This window comes from Embiotoca jacksoni, unplaced genomic scaffold (genome assembly GCF_022577435.1).
Source record: "Embiotoca jacksoni isolate LCO1_2020_lvr unplaced genomic scaffold, fEmbJac1.0.p SCAF_20, whole genome shotgun sequence".
In the NCBI taxonomy this organism is placed as follows: domain Eukaryota; kingdom Metazoa; phylum Chordata; class Actinopteri; family Embiotocidae; genus Embiotoca; species Embiotoca jacksoni.
Genome location: NW_027185341.1, coordinates 7,905,092 through 7,924,458, shown reverse-complemented (window position 1 = coordinate 7,924,458; position 19,367 = coordinate 7,905,092). Strand labels below are relative to the sequence as shown.

General features: G+C 41.6%; 1 protein-coding gene across 1 annotated transcript in view; it reads left to right on the top strand.

The window, feature by feature from the left end:
* The first annotated feature begins 2,239 nt into the window (after positions 1-2,239).
* The window catches only part of antxr1c (ANTXR cell adhesion molecule 1c), a 39,680-nt gene continuing 22,552 nt past the window's right edge, over positions 2,240-19,367 (top strand). Inside the window, exons 1-7 of the mRNA XM_069156114.1 lie at positions 2,240-2,512; positions 14,636-14,707; positions 17,284-17,355; positions 17,994-18,075; positions 18,213-18,243; positions 18,333-18,406; positions 18,508-18,576. Of these exons, the coding sequence (XP_069012215.1) occupies positions 2,355-2,512; positions 14,636-14,707; positions 17,284-17,355; positions 17,994-18,075; positions 18,213-18,243; positions 18,333-18,406; positions 18,508-18,576 (558 nt within the window). The 5' untranslated portion in view covers positions 2,240-2,354. The remainder of the gene's footprint in view (positions 2,513-14,635; positions 14,708-17,283; positions 17,356-17,993; positions 18,076-18,212; positions 18,244-18,332; positions 18,407-18,507; positions 18,577-19,367) is intronic.

Genomic DNA, 19,367 nt, shown 5'->3' with positions numbered 1-19,367 from the left:
CCCATGTTTCCTGTTGAACACTCAGGCACACTCGTAGCCAACAATCTTAATTTCAACCTATTTATCGCAGTCTTTCAGCATCGTCCTATTAAAGTTAAGTTCAGCTGTCTCTAAAGTTAGAATTGGCCGGAAACAACTGAAGCTGCGGTGCAAATGTGAATATGTGCAAAATGGTGCAATGGAAAAAAAAAACTCAGGAATAACCCCGAGCAGAAGTAAGGTCAGTAATGACCTTCAGAGAAAAATCAAATGAGTTTCATAAGTTTTCCACATTGGACACATGAGATCACCTGTATAACACGTGTTTACCGCATGTTGCAACATATGATAACATGGGGAAAATATGTGGAAAAGCTTTCACATGGGAATCGACATGGGCTTCACACAATTCACCATGAAAATGGTCCAAAACCGGGTGTTTACGCTGACGTAAAATACATGTGCACAATATGTGGTCACATGGGATCACATGAGTTTTTGCACATGTGTAATTCATGTGTTTTTTTCTGTAAAGGACCGGACTGTCTGCCTGGTTTGTGTTACAGGTAACAACAGAGCAGATTACATTGATTGTGGTGATTTTTGTGTTTAAGTCTTCAGGAGTATAGGAAACATCGAATTAGCATAAACAGGTCTGATTCAGCCGTAGAAACGGGAATGTGAGGCTGATATCAGGGAGTTTAAATTGCTTTTTCAATTGCTATTGTTAAAAAAAATTTTTTTTTAAAAACAATAGAAAAAAAAAGGAGTTGAATTTCATTAAAACACTTGTTTTCCCTTTATGGCAGCATATCATTAATGTAATTGCCCCGGTGCAAATATTTTACCCCATCGTCCCAAAAGCCCTACATAACATCTCTCAAATGTACAAACGTAAAAGTAGCATTTTCCCAGTATGCCTTCTTCCTTTACTTTTTAGTGTAAAGCAATCACTTCAATAGGTTTAAATAATGGGTCAAAGTACTTTTTTTTTTTAAATTTTTTTTTTTTTTAAATCCAATAAAAACAAACAAAAATAGGTAAAACAGGCTATGACTCAAACTTTGCATGGGCCCCTGGCAGCCTCTGGGCTCTGGTGCACTGCAGCAGTTGCACTGTCCATAGTTACGCCATTGTACCTTTAAACAGGTACAGATACACGATGCATAAACTGTAATGTCCCAAAATATCACAATTAGCCACACAGCAAACTTGGGTCCACGTAGTGCTTCTTCAAATATGCCCAAAATACATAGCCTACAAAATCTGTACGATCGGTCCAGTTTTGATGTAGCAAACCTCTGATTGCAAGAAAAAGTAAAACTATCTCTTGGTATGTTATTTTAGATTTAAGTCAGTCCACTTTGCTTCCTTTGGATAAAATCTCACGTTTAAAACTATCAAATCATTGGATAATCCATGATTATCCTGTCAGGGCGCGTTCTTATGGCTCTTTCAATAAGCAAAGTTATCAGACAAGTATTAAGATTCCTCTAAAAATATATTTATTTTTTTTATCCAAACTTCACCTCAGATTATACTTCCCTGTGTGTCACTCTCAGTACAGCCTTTGGTTTCAGGAAGGTGTAATTAACACAATTGACTGGTTGCAGCAGCACAAACTGTAATCTTTAATGAGGAGACAAAGTGCTAAAATGCTAAATGAATAAACACACAATCAGTGTCAGAATAAGGCTCCTGTAATGATCGTCCCATCCTGTGTCACCGAGTCCTCGTAAAAAATGCGCCAGTCTGCCACGTGAGGGAGGCGCAAAATGGGATGTTGACCCATTTTTTGGGTCTTTTTTTTTTTTTTTCTCCTCCTCACGATGAAATATGAAACCTGGTCCATTTCAGCCCAGTCTGTCCCCCGGGCTCCCAGTTCCTCCAGCTCCAAACTCTGCTCTACATTACTCCATTCGCGCTTTTTCACAGCTAACACAGTTCTGACACTTTAACAGTAAACTTCTGTGCATTTGTACATCATTTTATCCTTTCTCCAATTGACCCGCCACCGGATTAGTTTCTGCAGAGAAAAACTTTTTTTTTTTTTTTTTTTTTTCTCCCCCCTCAGCCAACTGGATGTGGATTCTGAACTTATTTTTGTAATCCTTCCCTATGAGAGAAAACTTCTCCAGCTGGCGTTCACAGCAGGATGCGTCTCATGAATGAAAACTGAGTTTAAAATAAGACACGTGAAGCATCGCCTGAATCTCTTTTGTCTCTGTTGCATCTCCGCCTCCACTTTTTATAACTGTCTCTGGGATGTAAAAACCCACTCACTACTTTGCTTGTGTTTCTCTTTTTACACACAAAGGAATTACGTGGTTTTTTTGTTTGTTTTTGTTTTTGTTTTCCCCCACCGAGGAGAAATAATGGCGAGATTTTTGTTGAACACGAGTTTTATTCTGGTTTTGTTCGGATTATTTTTGCTCTCTTCATCACCCGCTCGAGCCGAGCCGGAGCTGCAGGACGAGGAGGAGGAGGAGAGCTCCTGTCAGGGCGCGTTTGACCTGTATTTCGTGCTTGACAAGTAAGTGGAAACAGCTTGGCACCGTTTTGTTTTCAGAAATATTTTTCTGAGGCAAGTTTCTGTCGAAGAAAGTTTGCAAAACATCACGTAAATTAGTTCATATTTGCATTTACGTTTCTGTCAGGGCTTTTATTGCGGGTTTTACTTTTGTTTGGCGCGTGTCATACTCAAACTGTGTGCGTGTGGGGGAAGGGGGGGAGGTGTGTGTGTGTGTGTGTGGAGGTGGGGGGGGGGGAAGCCAGTTTACCTGTCAAGAATGAGGTGAATGTGACGAAAAGTTCAACTTCTATCGTGAAAGTTCTTCAAATGCACGAAAATGTTTCGACAACCCGGTTTGCATTAGATTACTGAGCACCGCTGCATCTGCGCGGGCGCGCGCGCGTGGTGACGCAGGAGAGGAGGCTGACTTGCAGAGCAGTTTGCTGAACAAGCAAAAAAAAAAATTAAAAAAAATGAGGAGCGATGATCTGGATGCAGCAGGAATGAAACATGTCTGTCCAGGTTTTAAAAACTCCACTGTCATCATTAGAAAAAGAAAATCTGGGAGGCAAAGTTTTTTTTTTCTTCTTCTTTCATGCCCACCCGTGCTGAAGGGACTTTTTTTTTTATTTATTTTTTTGCTCACCGTTCACTCTTTCATTTCCACTCTCTGTACGCCCACATAGGAAAAATGCTGTGGTTGTGTGACATCTTTGCGCTGGACTTCAGCAGCTGGAGAAAAACAGCAGAAACGTCTGGAGTGCCGGCTTCTCGCTTCCACTGTCGTCTGACATTTTTGCATTCATTTTAGGCTCTTAAACGTACGACTGCAGGCCGCTGTGTCAGATTAGGAGGAGAATCCGCTTAAAGTTACCCTGTTATCCTGAGATGATTTTATCTGGATTTAAAGTAAACAGCTGCATCAGCTCTTACCCTCCCTCTCGCACTGATGGAGCAATGCCAGAAATGGGGAGGGAAAGGACCGGAAGCAACCACATTTATGGCAAATGTGGTCTTGGTTTGGAAATGTTGCACGCAGCACCTTTAAAAAGAGGGTTTTTATGGGGTTTTGTCCCTGAAGTCATGAGATAGAGGTAATAAGTGTCACGCAGTTTATAATCACTTGACCTTGTTTTTTTCACACTTGATGCCCCCCCCTTATCAATGAATCCCTATGACATGCTAGTATATGTGCCTTGCTTGAACTTCGCAGAACCTTTTGACATTTTTTATGGCATTTTATTCTTAAAGGGGGAAAAAAAAACGCACAAAACACAGGAATTATTTGCTTGTTCTGTGAGGTAAACACTGACACATGTTACAAATAAGAAAACAGCCCTATCTCCCCCCCCTCCCACCCATGTCAGATGCTATTGTTAGCTCTCTTGCGTGATTCGGGGGCCCACTCAGGGAGTGACTAACAAGACATAATTTGTGGTCTTCAAACAAGAGGAAGCTCATTAGAGACTTGTCTCCGTCCTCCTACAGCCGTCCCTCAATCCCCATCCCGCAGGCCTGAGCTGGTTTTATGAGACGCAGCTCGAACTCTGTGCCCTGATTTATGCATGTGGAGGTGTAACGATCACTGGGAGGAGGTTGTGAGAGGATGCGGGCCACTGCGACGCATGCAGACCTCCGTCCAGCCAACACAACGACATGCTGCAAAGATTTCAACTCCTTCAAATCTGAGACAACTTGAGTTAAACATCCTGTGCGAGGTTGGATAGCTATAAGTGCTTGCTTAGTAGACTTGAATAGTATGTTTAAGAATAAGTCAACACGCCAGAGGCACATCCGCTTTCAATGACCAATTCCAAAGCCTAAAGTCATCATGATAGTGGCAAGCGTTTTGAGTGAAAACAACAAAATATAACTTTTTAACCTTAAAATAAGAGTTTCATAGCCATGTATATGGGACACTGACTTGTAATGAGAAGAACGGCATCTCTTTGTTTCCTCTTCACACCCTGTTTGACTGTTCTTTCACGATGTAACTTTGGTAAGTGAGTCGGATATCCAGCGGAAAGAGCACTTTTTGTGAGCATCTTTTTGAGGACTTGTGGAGCTGCAGGTGACAGAGGGTGATCCTTTTACTTTACTCTGCAGCCTGTGGAGCCGGCTGACGGGCTGCAGAGCACGGGAGGAGCGGGTTTTGTCCGATGCCCAGGCATTTTTCAGTTTCAGTTTCTCATTCTTTTCTTACTAGAAGAAGAAAAATGTTTCGATTATGCACCGTTACCCCAGAAAATATATGAGTATAGTCGTACCCTTCTAAGAGCCTGTCGCAGTTGATTTGATTCATTCATCTGAATCCTGTAATTACAGCTTACGGCCACAGAGGGCGCTGCTGCTTCTGCTCAGCAAAAGTGACAAATTGTTGCTTTACGTGCTCACAACGATGAAGCTAACATGATTCTGTTCAGCAGGTTTAATGTCTACTATGTTTACCCTCTCTGTTCAGTGTGCCAATTTTCTAATTAGCACTAAACACAACGTACAGTCTAAGTTGTCATCAGTTTTTGCAGAGATACAGTATTTAAATCTGGATCATAGAGCTGGACAGACCAACCAGCTGACTGACTGACACTGACATGCTGCTAGCGTGACTGAAAACATTGATATTGGTCACACAAAACACAATTGAACTTAATCCTGGGCAGGAAGCGTGAGTGGTTGTTCAGAAAATCCTCCGAAACATGTTGAACTGATTGAACTGGGATGGCTGCGTTTGATTTAGGATGACAAATGTGTGTTGTAGGTGGAGAAAAAGGATCACGAGTTAGTAATTGGGGGAAGCTACTGCTGCGCTGGCTCGTAAAGTGGATTCCAAAAGCATTGATTGCAGACTTCCGCAGATGATGTCACGTCATGGCTCAAACATGGACGGAGCTTGTTCAGACATTTGGGTGGCTGAAGGGACGAGATGGTGGCTAAAGGCTGTATGGTTGCCAGTTTGAATTTGGGACATCCGGGACTGGGTTTGGAAAATGTGGGCTTTATTTTAAACTGTCATTTTGCCCTACAGGACTTTATGACACAATAATGGAAAGTAGTGTTTTTACAATACCCAAAGGGCTGAGGAGCAGCAACACAACATCCAATGACAGGCCAAAAAGGTCGAAATCAAATGAACGTAGAGTCTGGGTCTCCCTTCAAACCCCAGCAGCACAGAGGTGTCAAACTGCCACTTTAATACGCAGGTAATAATATGTAATAGGATACAGATGTTGGAGTGAATGGAAAGACTGCTAAAACATATATATGTTGTTGAGCTAGGAGCAAAAACACAGCCAAAATCACAAACAGAGGGTCTTGCCATGAAACTTAATGAAACGGGGGTGTTTATTGAAAACATGTGAACAATTTTCTTGGCCACTAAAAGTAAAAAAAAAAAAAGATCTTTAAATTAAATTAAATGTGGGAAAATATGGGCTATAGACATACCCGCCACCCACAGTTAACAGTGTGACATCATATCACTTTATTGTGGTGTATGGTATATGGTTATTATATAGACGTCCCAAAGCAATTAACTGCCTCCTTTGCTACTATAACCTAAATAAAATCACACAGAAACAACACTAAGAGTGAAAGCAGCTGTGTGAGGCTGTGGTTGTCACAGTGGGGCCTAAAATGCTAACATCAGCTATTACTATGTTGAGTAACTTCGGGGTCTGTGAAATGAGGCCAATGCGTAAGTGCATTAAGCTGCAATACCGCCAGGTGCCACTAGAGGTTGGTTCCAAAAAGCCTCAAACTCCATAAACTCCCATATAACTTTTCAGTCATTAAATTTTTTTTCACAACCTATTTCGGTTTTGCAAGCTAAAGTCACTCCATGTGACTTCTGGCGGTCCTTCTGAAAATAAGCCTCAAAAAGCTGTGTTTTGGCGTGTCTGTTTGATTGACAGGGCTGAGATGCAGTCAGGTTACGGCTATCAGTGGGCGGGATGTAGCGTCCTCGGGTTTCCAATCAGATCGAGTCTGATCCACCGCTCGCTCCACCCTAGCTCGTCCAAATACGGTCACCACCGGCTCTGAACCACTTCGAAACCAATGGGTGACCTCACTGTTGAGGAAAAGTTGAAGGAGGTCATTACAATTCATGTCATTTTTGGAAAAATTTCACAAAAAGCCTAAATCGCAACCTCATGGTGGTCCTAGAGGTCAAATCAGATCGTTGGGTCTCTGGACAAACTTTAATAGCCGTCCATCGATTCATTTTGTAGATATTTGGTTTGGACCAAAGTGGTTGACGGGCCAAGAGACCAACTATCGCCACGGTTACACCGCCAGCATCGCTGCAAGCACACGTACAGCCAAAACCTACCAGCCAGTGCCTGGTCGTCTCAGACCTCCTCAGACATGATGGCTGCATAATTTGAGGTTTTGGCACATTATGCACAGATGTTTGCGATTTACTTGTTGGTCAGTTTAACTGTCATTTGCTGTATACCTTTAATCCCTGTATTGCTGCATGTGTGCACGGAGATTACACGGCTAATCAAGGAAGAGATCATCAGATTACAAAACTCGTACCAGCCGACGAGCAAAGGCCGGTACAAAGTGTTGTAGAGGAGGAAGCGGGCCTCGCTGGAGGAGTTCCCCGTCTCTCGACAGACCGCCATCTCTACCGTTTCGTCAAATTGGTCGAAAAATATTTTAGTCTATATTTTTAATAATGTTCCCCTTCAGTTATCGGAGTTTAGGTTGCTTCAATTTTTTTTTGTATGCTGATTCAGAGCGTGCTGTTTTATATGGAACACATTGCCAGATGAAAAGTTTTGGCTGTTTTCATAAGGCAGATACAGGAATTCACCTCTAGGCCAAAATGCTAATGTTCACCTCATAAATATGTTTGTTTTTGGTTGACTGGGCACGGATCAGCAGTTGTTGTCGCACATTGTAACTCCACAGTATTGGAGTAAACTGATTTATGGATGACTAAACGCATTGTGGTTGCATCATATTACCGCACAAATGTAACGAGCAGGTCGAAAAGTATTCAAGCCGAGGTCTGTTGCCTCCATTTCTTGCCTTGCCAATGTTTTTCTGCTTTTCTCCATTTCCACTGATCTCTGGTGTCATCCCTTCACCTATTCACTCCACTCTGTGCGCTCGTCTCGGTGTTAATGCAGCGCTCTCAGATGTGCAGATGCACTTGTCTGCGTACATTATCCTCTGGTAACGGAGAAATCGGAGCCGTTTCTGCCTTGTCTTTGTTTTTGAAAAAAAAAGTGCCTGTTGTTGTTGATGTAGTTAGAAGTTAGCGCTCCCACTGGGCGTTTGGATCACGCTGCCTGAATCCAGCCAAGTCAGCGGAAAACGCAAAGTGCAGCTGCAGTCTGTAAATACTTTTGAAATGTCTGAATACGTTCTGGCTGTGGAATGACACCCGCTCTGTGATTGGTCCTCTTTCCTCTCGCAGGGTGTTGCTTTGGCGTTTACAGGAGGAAGAAATGTCAGCTGAAGTGATATCATGTTGTCGGTCTTTCAAGAACTCGTGGCCAAAAAACAGAAGCGGATCAAGGCCACGACTCGGCCTCAGTTGGAGATAGAGCGCTTTGTGGTCAGATAAAGACTGAAAAATAAAACTCTTTCGACACACATCTCCAACGACTCTCCACCAGCTCGTTATCCACAAGTTTTTTCCAAACAATTCCTGTCGGTTTTGGAATGGAGGCGCAGCATTAGCTCAGCAATCACGCAGTAAAGACTTTGACTTCTGCAATGGCTGTAAAAGTAGGTTAGTGGTTTTAAACAAACAAATCCTTGTGCCCACTCAGTTAAATTGGAGCGCCATCATTGGCTGCAGGCTGGGGTGGTGTGGGTAGGCCCAGCTGGAATGGCAGACAGCCTCCTCGGTAAAGTATTTTTTTTTTTTTTTACTTTATTTTTCCTTCTTCAACACTTTGAACCGTGAGAATGATGCCGAGCCTCGAAGCTTTCAGACCGATTGAGCTTTTTTCCCACATGCCGTCAGCCTGTCAGAACTTCCTGTTGGGTAGTTAGGAGGGGACTTGATCGGGAGTTTAAAGAAGAATAACAGTGACTTGCAAAGAATCAGTTGAAGAGGTTTAATATTAAGGAAACATGCCTCAGCTGTAATATCCTCACAGGATTGCAGGCAGAGTTAAAAAAAAAAATCCTCTGACATCCAAAATGGCCACTTCAGAAGCTTTAGCACAGTCAGCTTTATTTATATCAACTAGTTTCTCCTATGGAGGCACTTTAAAGCAATTTTAATCAAATGGGTCCTATTTTTCTCATTTTCAGATTATTATTTTTTTTACATTCTGCGACTCCGATAGAGTAGTTTTCCATAATTCACAGTTTTTTATGAATCCTTATTTTTGGTATTGTGGTCCTTTATGAAACCCCTCGGTTCATTCTGTCTGAAACAAGTCATTTTATCTCCTGTCTTCTGTCTGAATGTGATTGAGGATCTGAGAGAAGACAGCACGAACAGTACAGCAGGACGTCTCCAGTAAATAATACGTACACATATACGTAGCACGAGCCGTATATCATCATTTTTGTTGTCTCTCCTCACGGGTCTTCTTTAATATGTTCGGCCACTTGGAGATATCGGAACAACCAGTAAACACAATGACATCGTTTGACCGTCTTACTTTGAGTTGCTATAAACCATTGCTAGCAAATCGTTGCCTATTTTTCCTGAGCTGACAGGAGCATTTCTTTGGAGCTGAGTTTCTTGCCGGTGAGTCAATAGTCAATAATAATCAACTGTTCAGGTTTCCACCAGCTCAGAGCTGCTAGTTCAGATAGTCACTAGTTACGTGGTGCTGAGAATCTACTGTACAAAAGCTTATCGCTGTTGAGACTGAAAACAGTTGTCTGCTGCTGATGAGACCAAGTTGACTGAACCAAAACACTAAAGTTGCTGGCAGTAAAAAAAAACGAAACAGTTCCCTGATTCTGCGTTTTAGAAGTGTGGCACCGTATTTTCTACTGTTCCATGTAGGTTCATTAGTTTCTACTCATTGTTATTTCAGCCAATATAAAACACTAAACTAAGATGGCAGACACCTGATAAATTATCGGAATATTAACGTCCTATTTGTGAAGATGTTAGCGTGCAGATGTTAGCATTTAGCTCCGAGCACCACGGTGCCCAAATACAAGCCGACAGAGGCGCTTCAGAGTGGCTTCATATCAAGTGTGCAGAACTTTATTTGAGGATGCCACTGTGAAGTAAAGCAATGCAACTTAGGTAAATCAATTGTCACCCACACAACAATAATGCAACTGTAGTAAACATTAATTGAATCTCGACACAGATTAAGATTTAACGCACGGATCAATCATGTGCCAAGAGTCTGCTCTGGAAATAAACCAGCCCGTATACAACATCACGGCGTGTCTTTGAAAACGGTCAGCTTTAATGTGAAGGACACATTATTTGCAGTAAAGACCTAAAACATGGAAAACACACAGTTCTTATCCTTCGGAGTCTGTTCTGCCTCGTTGCTGCGTGCGTTTCCACGGCAGCATTATTACGCTGAGGAATCCTCCTTTAGTTTCTTCTGCTTCGTGTTGTTGTTGCTCTTTCTTTTCCCTGTTTTCTCTTCTTGGGTCTCTGACTCACTGCTTTTCTGTCTTCCTGTCTTCCTGTTCTCCTGTCTGTCTGTCTGTCTCACCCCCTCCACTCCTCCAACTCAACTTTGTGCATTGCTCAATACACACACACACACACACACACACACACACACACACACACACACACACACACACACACACACACACACACATCGCCTGACTCATTTTCTGCACATCCGGCCATTGAGACTTCACCCAGTCAGCAGAAAAAGACTAAAGATTAAAAATGATGGAAGATGTTTTTATTCTTCAGGTCTTGTCCCCCCTTCACACAGTCTGTTTACCATCGCTGAGCAGTAATTATGCATAATACCTCCCTGAGTGCTCAGAGTTGTTTGGAAACAAAGGGTCACGTCCTTGAATGTTGCACCGCTGCTGCAGCCGCAGAGAAAATCAAGTATCCCAACTACTTTTTGGTCAACTAACCTGAGACTGTAGAAAACATGAACGAGGCATTTAAGACGTCGCACATCTGCAGAGGGAAGTTTAGAAACCTGCATGAAGCCATGAAAATGCTAGTTTGTGCCTCAGTAACGCTGAAGTTGCTGCAGCAACCAGCAATATTACAGCTGATTGGCTGTCTTACCTACTTAGTGAAACAGTTCTTGCCACTTTAACAAACATTAAATGAAAATCATTTCCATAATTCTTCATTGATATGCAAACTCTGACACAATTTAACACCCTCCTTATACTGACAAAAGATAAGAAAGGTAACGGTAATTTAAAAACTTCCAAAGGATGCATCAATATGATGAATGATAAGGAGACATGTTGTATCCTGGGAAAACTTCCATTGTAAATGTAAAGAGCTTTTCTTCAGCCTTTAGAGTGGAAGTTTTCCAGACTTTGAACATTTTACATCCATGACAATAATCAGTTTTAAATGCAACCAGAGCTGCTGATTTTCCTAATCCCTGCATAACAATCCTGTTCTCCTACTGATTTATCTTCACTATGTTCATCAGATTACTGCACATGCTTTGTCCTTTTAACATCATATTATACCCTTTATGTAGTTCATGACTGATTTAATTGACTGTCTGCTTCTACAGGTTTCTTTTCTTGGATGAAGTCCTCTGCTTGGTGATGTTCAAAATATTTTTAATGGATATTCAATGAAACCCATTCAAAACTAGTCATTTGGTGACACTGGCACACCAACAGTAATGCTGATCAAGGTGATTTAATTGGTTGTTTAGTTCTTGCTTTGGTTGTGTGCTGGCCATGCCGGCTGAAGCAGGCCAGGCACTGGGCCGTACAGTTGGAGTTTTAATCAAATCATCTCCATGTTTTCTCTGGCAGAAAACTTCACACCTGAGCCAACAGATTTTTCACATTTATCTCAGTCCCACAGTTGAATTTACTGCAGTTACACCGATAAGACTCTTCATCTTTCCCTTCCTCTGTCTTTCCTTTTTCTTTTGTTTCTTTTTCTCCCAAACGGCTCACGACCAGACACATGGTTTTCATCCCGCTCCAATCGAGAAAACGCCAGTGCTCGGCTTTGACGATTTGCTTGACATAACTTTTCAAACTGTAGTTGGGCTCTCACCTCTCTGAAACTTCATTATCCAAAACCCCAAACCGCTGAGCGTCAGGGCTGAATTCAGATCATTAAAATTAGATCAAGGGATTGCGGGAGGAACAAGGTACCGCATAAAATGGTTTCATCAAGAATCATAGAAGAAAATGGCCCACTTCCTCTCCAACACTGTTTGGACAGGTGAGTGAAACTGCAAGCTAGGCTTCGGTCCCACGACTGCAGCCACCTCAGACAATCACACTGTTCCAAGGCAAACAAGAGCCGTTGTGGTTCAGAAATAAAGATAAGCAGCTAAAAACCAAACGTGGGAGTCCTCAGATTCACCCGAATGTTAAATAAATATTCAGAAACGATCCCCACACCTCTGCACGACTTTTAGCTGCACGACTCGACCAGACTTTATATTCTTTCTTCTCTTGTTGCTATAATGGAACAATCCGCACAACATTTTGGCTCCCGCCATTCCTTCAGGTCGGAGGCCGTCTGTCTATGAACGTGTGCACGCAATCCTTTTGTGACTATTTCTGTTTACGCTGCACATTCTCTCAAACCAAATCTCCTTCTTTATACCTCAGTCTTTTTTTATTTTATATTTTGGGAGGATTTTGTTTGGCTTGTAAGGTCTTGTCCTTTTTCTTTGCTCAGTCAGCCTCCCAGGAATGTGAGCTTTGATGTGGGGAGGAACAGGTCATGTCATCAGAACAGCAACAAGACCGAGAAAAACGCTTCAATAGGACTTTTCGTTGACCAGTATCTGCAACTGTTCAAACCGGATGAGTGAGAACACAGAAAATTAGAATAAGTATATGTTAAAGTGGATGATTTTGTTGTGTTTGGAGTACATGTTTCCAGCAGGGGAAGCCCACAAGAGCCCAAACCTGATCCTCTAACTCTGGCAGTGTTCGTCCAATGGTTATACTCGTTTCCTTTTTAGCAGCTTACCTTAGTCCCTGCAATCAAACCGTTTGTTTTCCTTTGAGTATATATTGAGTTATATTACAGCAGTAAGTGTTACCACAGTGACTGTGTCTCATGTTGAATGTCCTTGAAAGGCCTGTACTGTAGCTGGAAAGTTTGTTGGGAGTTCTGACAGTCCACTTCAAGGGATGATATGGGCAGTAAGAAAAAAACTTTAAAAGCAGAAAATTTGGGTGGACAAGGATCCAAAACATGAGTCTACAACAGACTCTGGTTTGGCAAGATAAAAGGCCTTGAATGTCTTGAGGCATGATGGGAAACTCCAGAGTATTCCCAAGCTGTGTCTTCCCCCAAGCCTGGCCAAATACAATAATTGCCCCTCCACTTCCAAGGAATAACACTAACACTATGGGGTATATAACCACCCTCACTCAATTGCAGACTAGTCCAATTAGTCACAAATCATTTCCGTTTTCATGTGACTGGTTTTGTTTTCCAAAGAAACTCCACGAGAAACCCGAACTTGGTTTCGGTGTATTCGAATATCCACATAATAGAAATACACTGTAAGGAAAATAAATATTTTCTCACCAGGTTAAAGCATGAGAAGCCAACACGTAAGAGCTAGTTCGTCCTGTTTTTCATGTCTAGACGTGATTCTCAGGCAGATAGTTGGACCTTTATTGGGCTGGGAACTGATAAAACAAAAATGTAAAAGTAGAATAACAGAGACTGTGTTTAGTTTGCTTTCCATTTTCTCCCATCGCTCTAAAACAAAGCGGCTGTTTAAAGACATGACCTGCCAGTTTGTTTGGCTTATTACTGAATATATTTGGCTTCCTGGATGACTGCCTGTGAACTAAATTGAAGCCGGTAAAGTTGAAATCTGGAAATCCAGCTAATCTCAGTGGATAAAAACTGGTGTTGACCATTTGTCCCATACAGAAAAACAGCAACATGTCACCACTGTGTCTAACGCCGTTACATCAGTTAGTCAGCACCGAGAATAACATTGAGTCAGCCTCAGTCTCCTTCATCCTCTGAACAAGCCTCCAGCTTGACCACAGCCAATTAGCTCATTTCCCAAGTGTCATCTCTCCTGGCTTGTTCGTCTGCTAAACGGATGACCTGCTGACTGGTCACTTTGTGGCTCGAGCCCTCTCCTGTAATCTTCACACTTAATGACATTGACGCAAATACACACTCATACACACTCATACACACACAAGCAGTCTGGCCAGAGGAAATTAGTTCACCTCCAGGGAGTTATTTTTATTGCAGTCCGGTTTTATGGAGGTTCTCCTGGGGAGACCAGGGCCTGCGTTCCTCCAGGGGATCATTCAGGATGCAGGACGGAGCTGAATTATCCTCCAGACGCTTTTAAGTCACCAGTACACTTAGTGCTCTCTAATGTACCGCACAGCCTAATTATTTTAAGTTTCTCCCCCCAATGCTGTTTGTGTTAAATGAACAGGAAGGTCCATGTTCTTCGTAAATTTAGCTTTAATATTTCCCCCTTTGAAGGTTTAGTAATAGATACAGGATGTGCTCGTTAGCCACAGCAACTGTTGCATAAAAGTAATATTCCTTCAACTAAATAAAAAGGAAACTATGGTTTTGTTTTGAATTCTGGCGGCAGACAGTAAAGTGAATGTAACAACGTTTAACGGCGGTGTTTTTCTTGACAAACATCCAGCTTATTCTTCGTGCAGCGGCGATAATGATGCGACCCCCCATCGTCTTTGGTTAGCAGGGCTGTATTTTTCCTGCTTGAACGTTCTACCAGATGGAGCCCACAGATAGATTAAACTTGGCATTTGGTTGGAGTCACAGATACTGTAAAGACAAATTATGTTTTATGAGTGCTTTAGTCATTTGCAGCTATGCTAGCTAACAACCATGAACTGAAGCTTCCTGTGCTGCTTTTATAACGGTGTCATGAAAATAACTGAAATACGTTTTACTTCCTCCTGTTATTAAATAATGAAAAAGAAATATTACCTGTATGTGCAAATTTCTTTCTTGACATGTTTGTGTTCCTCCCTTTTTCTGTGTGTCAGATCTGGCAGCGTGAAGGATCACTGGGATGAAATCTACTACTTTGTGGAGAACCTAGCAGAGAAATTTAAAAGGTAAGAGATACTTAATAAACATTCATGTAAACATACAATTAAGCCGGCAAATATGACTCAAATATTCCTGCTGTAACATCGGAAACATTTGCAAACCAGATTGAAGGTCTCCAAAACATCTTGTAGCATCGTATTGGACTTCCTGGAGCCTCGAGATGGAGCTCACTAAAGAGAAACACACACTTTACACAGCATTCACCCCGGCGAGGCAAAATCAAATCTGAGCTACAACCGGCCATGTGTTAAGCCGCTCCGTCCCCGGGCCGATGATTCACTCAGGCTGCAGTAGCTGCCCTGATGCCTGGTGTCGGTGGGGTTGTTACCGTCTGCGACTCCAGGCTGGAAGGTCGTCATGTATGTGATTCGTTTTATAGCCTTTCAGAAGTATCGATTTCAGAACTTTTTTTCTCCAAATGTTACTCAGATCTATTTTCTACAATAAACTTGAGCTCAGTTGAGTTTTCTTTGTTATTTCAACTGATATTTAAAACCAGTAATGCAGGCTGATCCCTTTTATTTATGAATTTTCTTGTCATGTCAGATCAATAATCATCCAGACATGCATTCTGCAACTGTTTTCTGCTACGAAAGCAAATGAAGATCCTCTTTTATTCTCAGATGATTTTAATGCAATTCAACACCAAAGAAGTAAGTGTGGAAGAAAGATGTAACATTTCAACATTTCACGTCCGTCCCTCCGGCTCGTGGGTGGCTTTGTTTTGTCCGTACCGCTCGAAGGCCACAACAACACCTGGAGCTTTGCGGTCGAGCCGTAGCGAAGAGCCGTCCCTCCTCAAAGTTTCAGTTTTAAACAAACACGAGAAAGTTTTAAACAGTGCGAATCTGCCTCAACTTACCGTGTCTCACAAACAACACACGTCTCGCTTCAGATGGTTAAGTGTGTGTATAATTCCTTTCTAAATAAAACTTTTCAACAAACAAAAATGACAAACTTTTCCACATCTGAATGTTGTGTGACGCAGTCTCAATATCAACATTTATGGTATTGTCACGCACAGAGGGTTCAGATCCACTGATGCTGATGTGTGTCGGGCTGCGTTCAAAGCAACAAAACAATCATCCATATAAAGAGGTGCTAGAGAGTTTCTATGTGGGATTTTTTTTTTTTTTTTTTGCATGAATATGACCTAAAACATCCTTGGATTTCCATAAAAGTCCCAAAAGTAGATGAAGAGGACCCAACTAAACAAATGAGACTAAAACATCATAGTTGGTCATTTATATATTAAAGAAAACGATCCAATATTACATATCTGTGAGTGGATAAGTATGTGAAGCTTTGTTTTCAGTATCTGGTGTGACCCCCTTGTGCAAGCAAGTAAACATTGTTGGGGACTGTGGATCAGCTCGGAGGCTCATATCTTCATACAGAACAGTTTCCACTCTCGGCTTTGCTCACAAAAACTTTATTTTTCTTTAACCATTCGTTGGTAGAATGACTGACATTTTCCTTAAGAATTTGCTGGTATTATTCAGAATTTATTGTTCCATCTATGATGACAGGTCATCCTGGCCAAGATGAAGGAAAACAGGCCGAAACCATGATACTGCCACTGCCGTGTTTCCCAGATGGGATGAGGATCTGATGTTGCACTGCAGTGTTTTTCTTTCCCCAAACCAATCCTTTCCCATTTAAACCAAAAAGTTTAAGTTAATTTTGATCTCATCTGTCATTTTTCTGGCGTATCCTTGTGATCTTTAGAAAACTTGAGACGGCCTGCAATGTTCTTTTTGGAGAGCCGTGGCTTCCTCTTTTCAACCCTGTCGTGCACACCATCATTGTGATAATTGTTGGTAGATCACTTCTGAAAAGGGTAACAATGGTCTTCACTTTCCTCTATTTCCACACAATCTGTCTGACTGTCGATTGGTGGAGTCCAAACTCTTTGGAAATGGTTGTGTAATCTTTTCCAGCCGGATTAACATCAACAACTCTTTTTCTGAGCTCAGAAATCTCTTTTGAATGTGTATTTGTACTCTTTCACAAACCTGTATTGTGAAGCTGAGACTTTGACAGATTCCTGTTCTTTAAATAAAACAAGGCTCTCACTCAGACCTGACTATTATCCTGTGGATTGAAAACACCTGACTCTTGTTTCGCCTTCAAATTAACTGCTAATCCTGGAGGTTCACATACTTTTTCCAGATAAGTACTAAATCATTTTCCTCAAGTAATAAAAAATAAATAGAACTGTGAAGTCTTACATTATATTTATGCAGAAATATAAAAAGTTCACAAGCTTCGAGCACCACCGGACTGTTGGAGTGACCTCAAAAGAAGTGAAGTCATTTGTCTCCAGTGAGATGTCCATTGTTAAAATCAAGATTCAAAGCGTGAAAGTGAAACACATGATGAATTACTGACTGTTATTTTATGTTTCTGAGGAAAACAATGTATTGTTTGTGTTTTATTACTGTAACTAAGCATTGTGTTCAATGTTTCTGATTAATCTCAGATGGTGTAGAGATGTTTATAGCACTTACTCTACATGTTGTATTTGTTCTTTGACAGTCATCAGACCTTATCATCACTTTTTCCATTTTACCTGTTCTAGTCCCATGCTGAGGATGTCCTTCATCACGTTTTCCTCCAGATCCTCCACCATCATGAAACTGACAGAAAACAGGTAAATTGTGTCTTTTATAGTCTGCTGTTAAGTCTAATTTTTTTTAACATCACCCTTTAATGTAATTACTGAACATCAACCTTGAAACATAAGCTGCATTTATGTTTTTATGTAAATATAATTTGAACATGGAAGGATCTCAAGCAAGAGAAACAATCAGCTGCAGGGTAAACTGAGTAAAAGCAGATGTTCTCTGAACTGACATGAAGCTGAAAACTGGCCCACATCATAATGTAGCTGTTGTTGGATAAAAGTGAGTTTTGCTGCGTGAGACAGTTTTGTGTCCATCATTCATCACAGCTGCCGAAACTAAGCTTTAATTTCTAACACAGCCGGCATTAGTCAGTGGTTAAAAAAGTATTCCGATTCTTTACTTTGGCAAAAATATGAATAGAGAGTAAATATACTCCAATCAGACACTGGTTTTTTGTAAGATACAAGCCAAAGAAGGTTGGGAATCTTTGGCAATGCATTGTAGTTTATTCGTTTATCATCACTAATAGCTACAAATATGAAGATAAACTTTCAGTAAAATAAAGTATTTCCTTGTCAAATGTAGTGTCATGGAAGCACAAAGTCGTATGATACAATAGTGTTCATCAAATCCAACTCTTTGCTGTTGTCCTGTCTGTGTGCAGAGTGAATATCAGAAAGGGTCTGAACGCTCTGAAGAGAGAGATTCCTGGTGGAGACACGTTCATGCACCTCGGGTTGCAGAGTGTAAGCCTGTGTTTCAATGTGTCAATGTTTCTATACTGCAAATCAATCTTAATCTCATTTTAAAGTTCATTGAATAACCAGTTTAATATCAAAGTTTTCTGACCTTTTTACAATAAACGTGTCTTTTCCTGTTAAAGGCAAACGAGCAGATACGCAAGGAGAACTTTGGTAAGCATAAAAAAAAAACATTTGTTGGGAAGCTTAACTTCCGGATAAGTTGCATGTTGAAGTCACGGCACAATAATGTGTTTTTCCAGGTACCGCCAGCGTGATTATTGCACTGACAGACGGAGAGCTGCAGGAGCATCAGCTCCTCGATGCACAGCAACAGGTAACAAAGCTCCAGGAACAGATACTCATCTGGATGCTCTCCTTGCTTGACTGACAGTTTTCTGGTCCTCACTCCGCTTGTTGCTTTGTGTCTTCCTACAGGCAGAGGAAGCCAGATCTCTCGGGGCGATTGTGTACTGCGTCGGTGTCAAAGACTTCAATGAGACGCAGGTAGTGCAGATGCACACGGCTGCTTTTCACTTACACTCCCCAAACTTTGGCAGGTGGGGTGCGTTTAAAAAAATGCTGATATTCTGGTCTGGTTTCCAGCGGTTTGAGGCCGAGCTTTGTCCATTAACGGCTCAATTTTAGGCTTACACTGTGCTTTTTTTTTACAGTCACGTGACGAGGGTAGTTCATCAGCTCAAGTAACATTCACCTGTGTCCACATGCAGCGCAGCAGAGCAGAGAAACCAACAAATTAGCGCGGCTTTCAGTGACAGAAAAAAATGCTTGTGCGACTTTCATACTGAGCTGAAATGAAACGGGTGCACAGAAATTAAGTAAATAAATCGCAGTTACTGGACGTAACATCAGTTCTATGAGTGTGTTCGTATTTTATTTCTTATAGGGACAAGACGATGGTAGAGGAAACACTGCTGATGATCACTTGAAATATCTTTAAACAGTTCACCATACAGTGCATGTGCTGTGCCACATGTGCGCAGCGCTCCAGAGACGAGGAAACATCAGAAATGCTGTTACCACTCTATATTCAGCGACCCCTGCGCAGTTTGGCGAACCAATCGTTTTTTTTCCTGAAATCCAACCCTCAGATGATTCAGGTTGCTGTATTTAATGTGTCAGACCATCAGTAACCTCTCGTTTCACTGATTGGAAGTAGATCCATTACCTGATTGTGGATAATGTGAGATCATTACTGTGGACGGGATTCAGTGTGCGCACGTGTGTTTGTGTTATTACTTTCTTCATGTCCAAAATGTCTATAATTATAGCACACC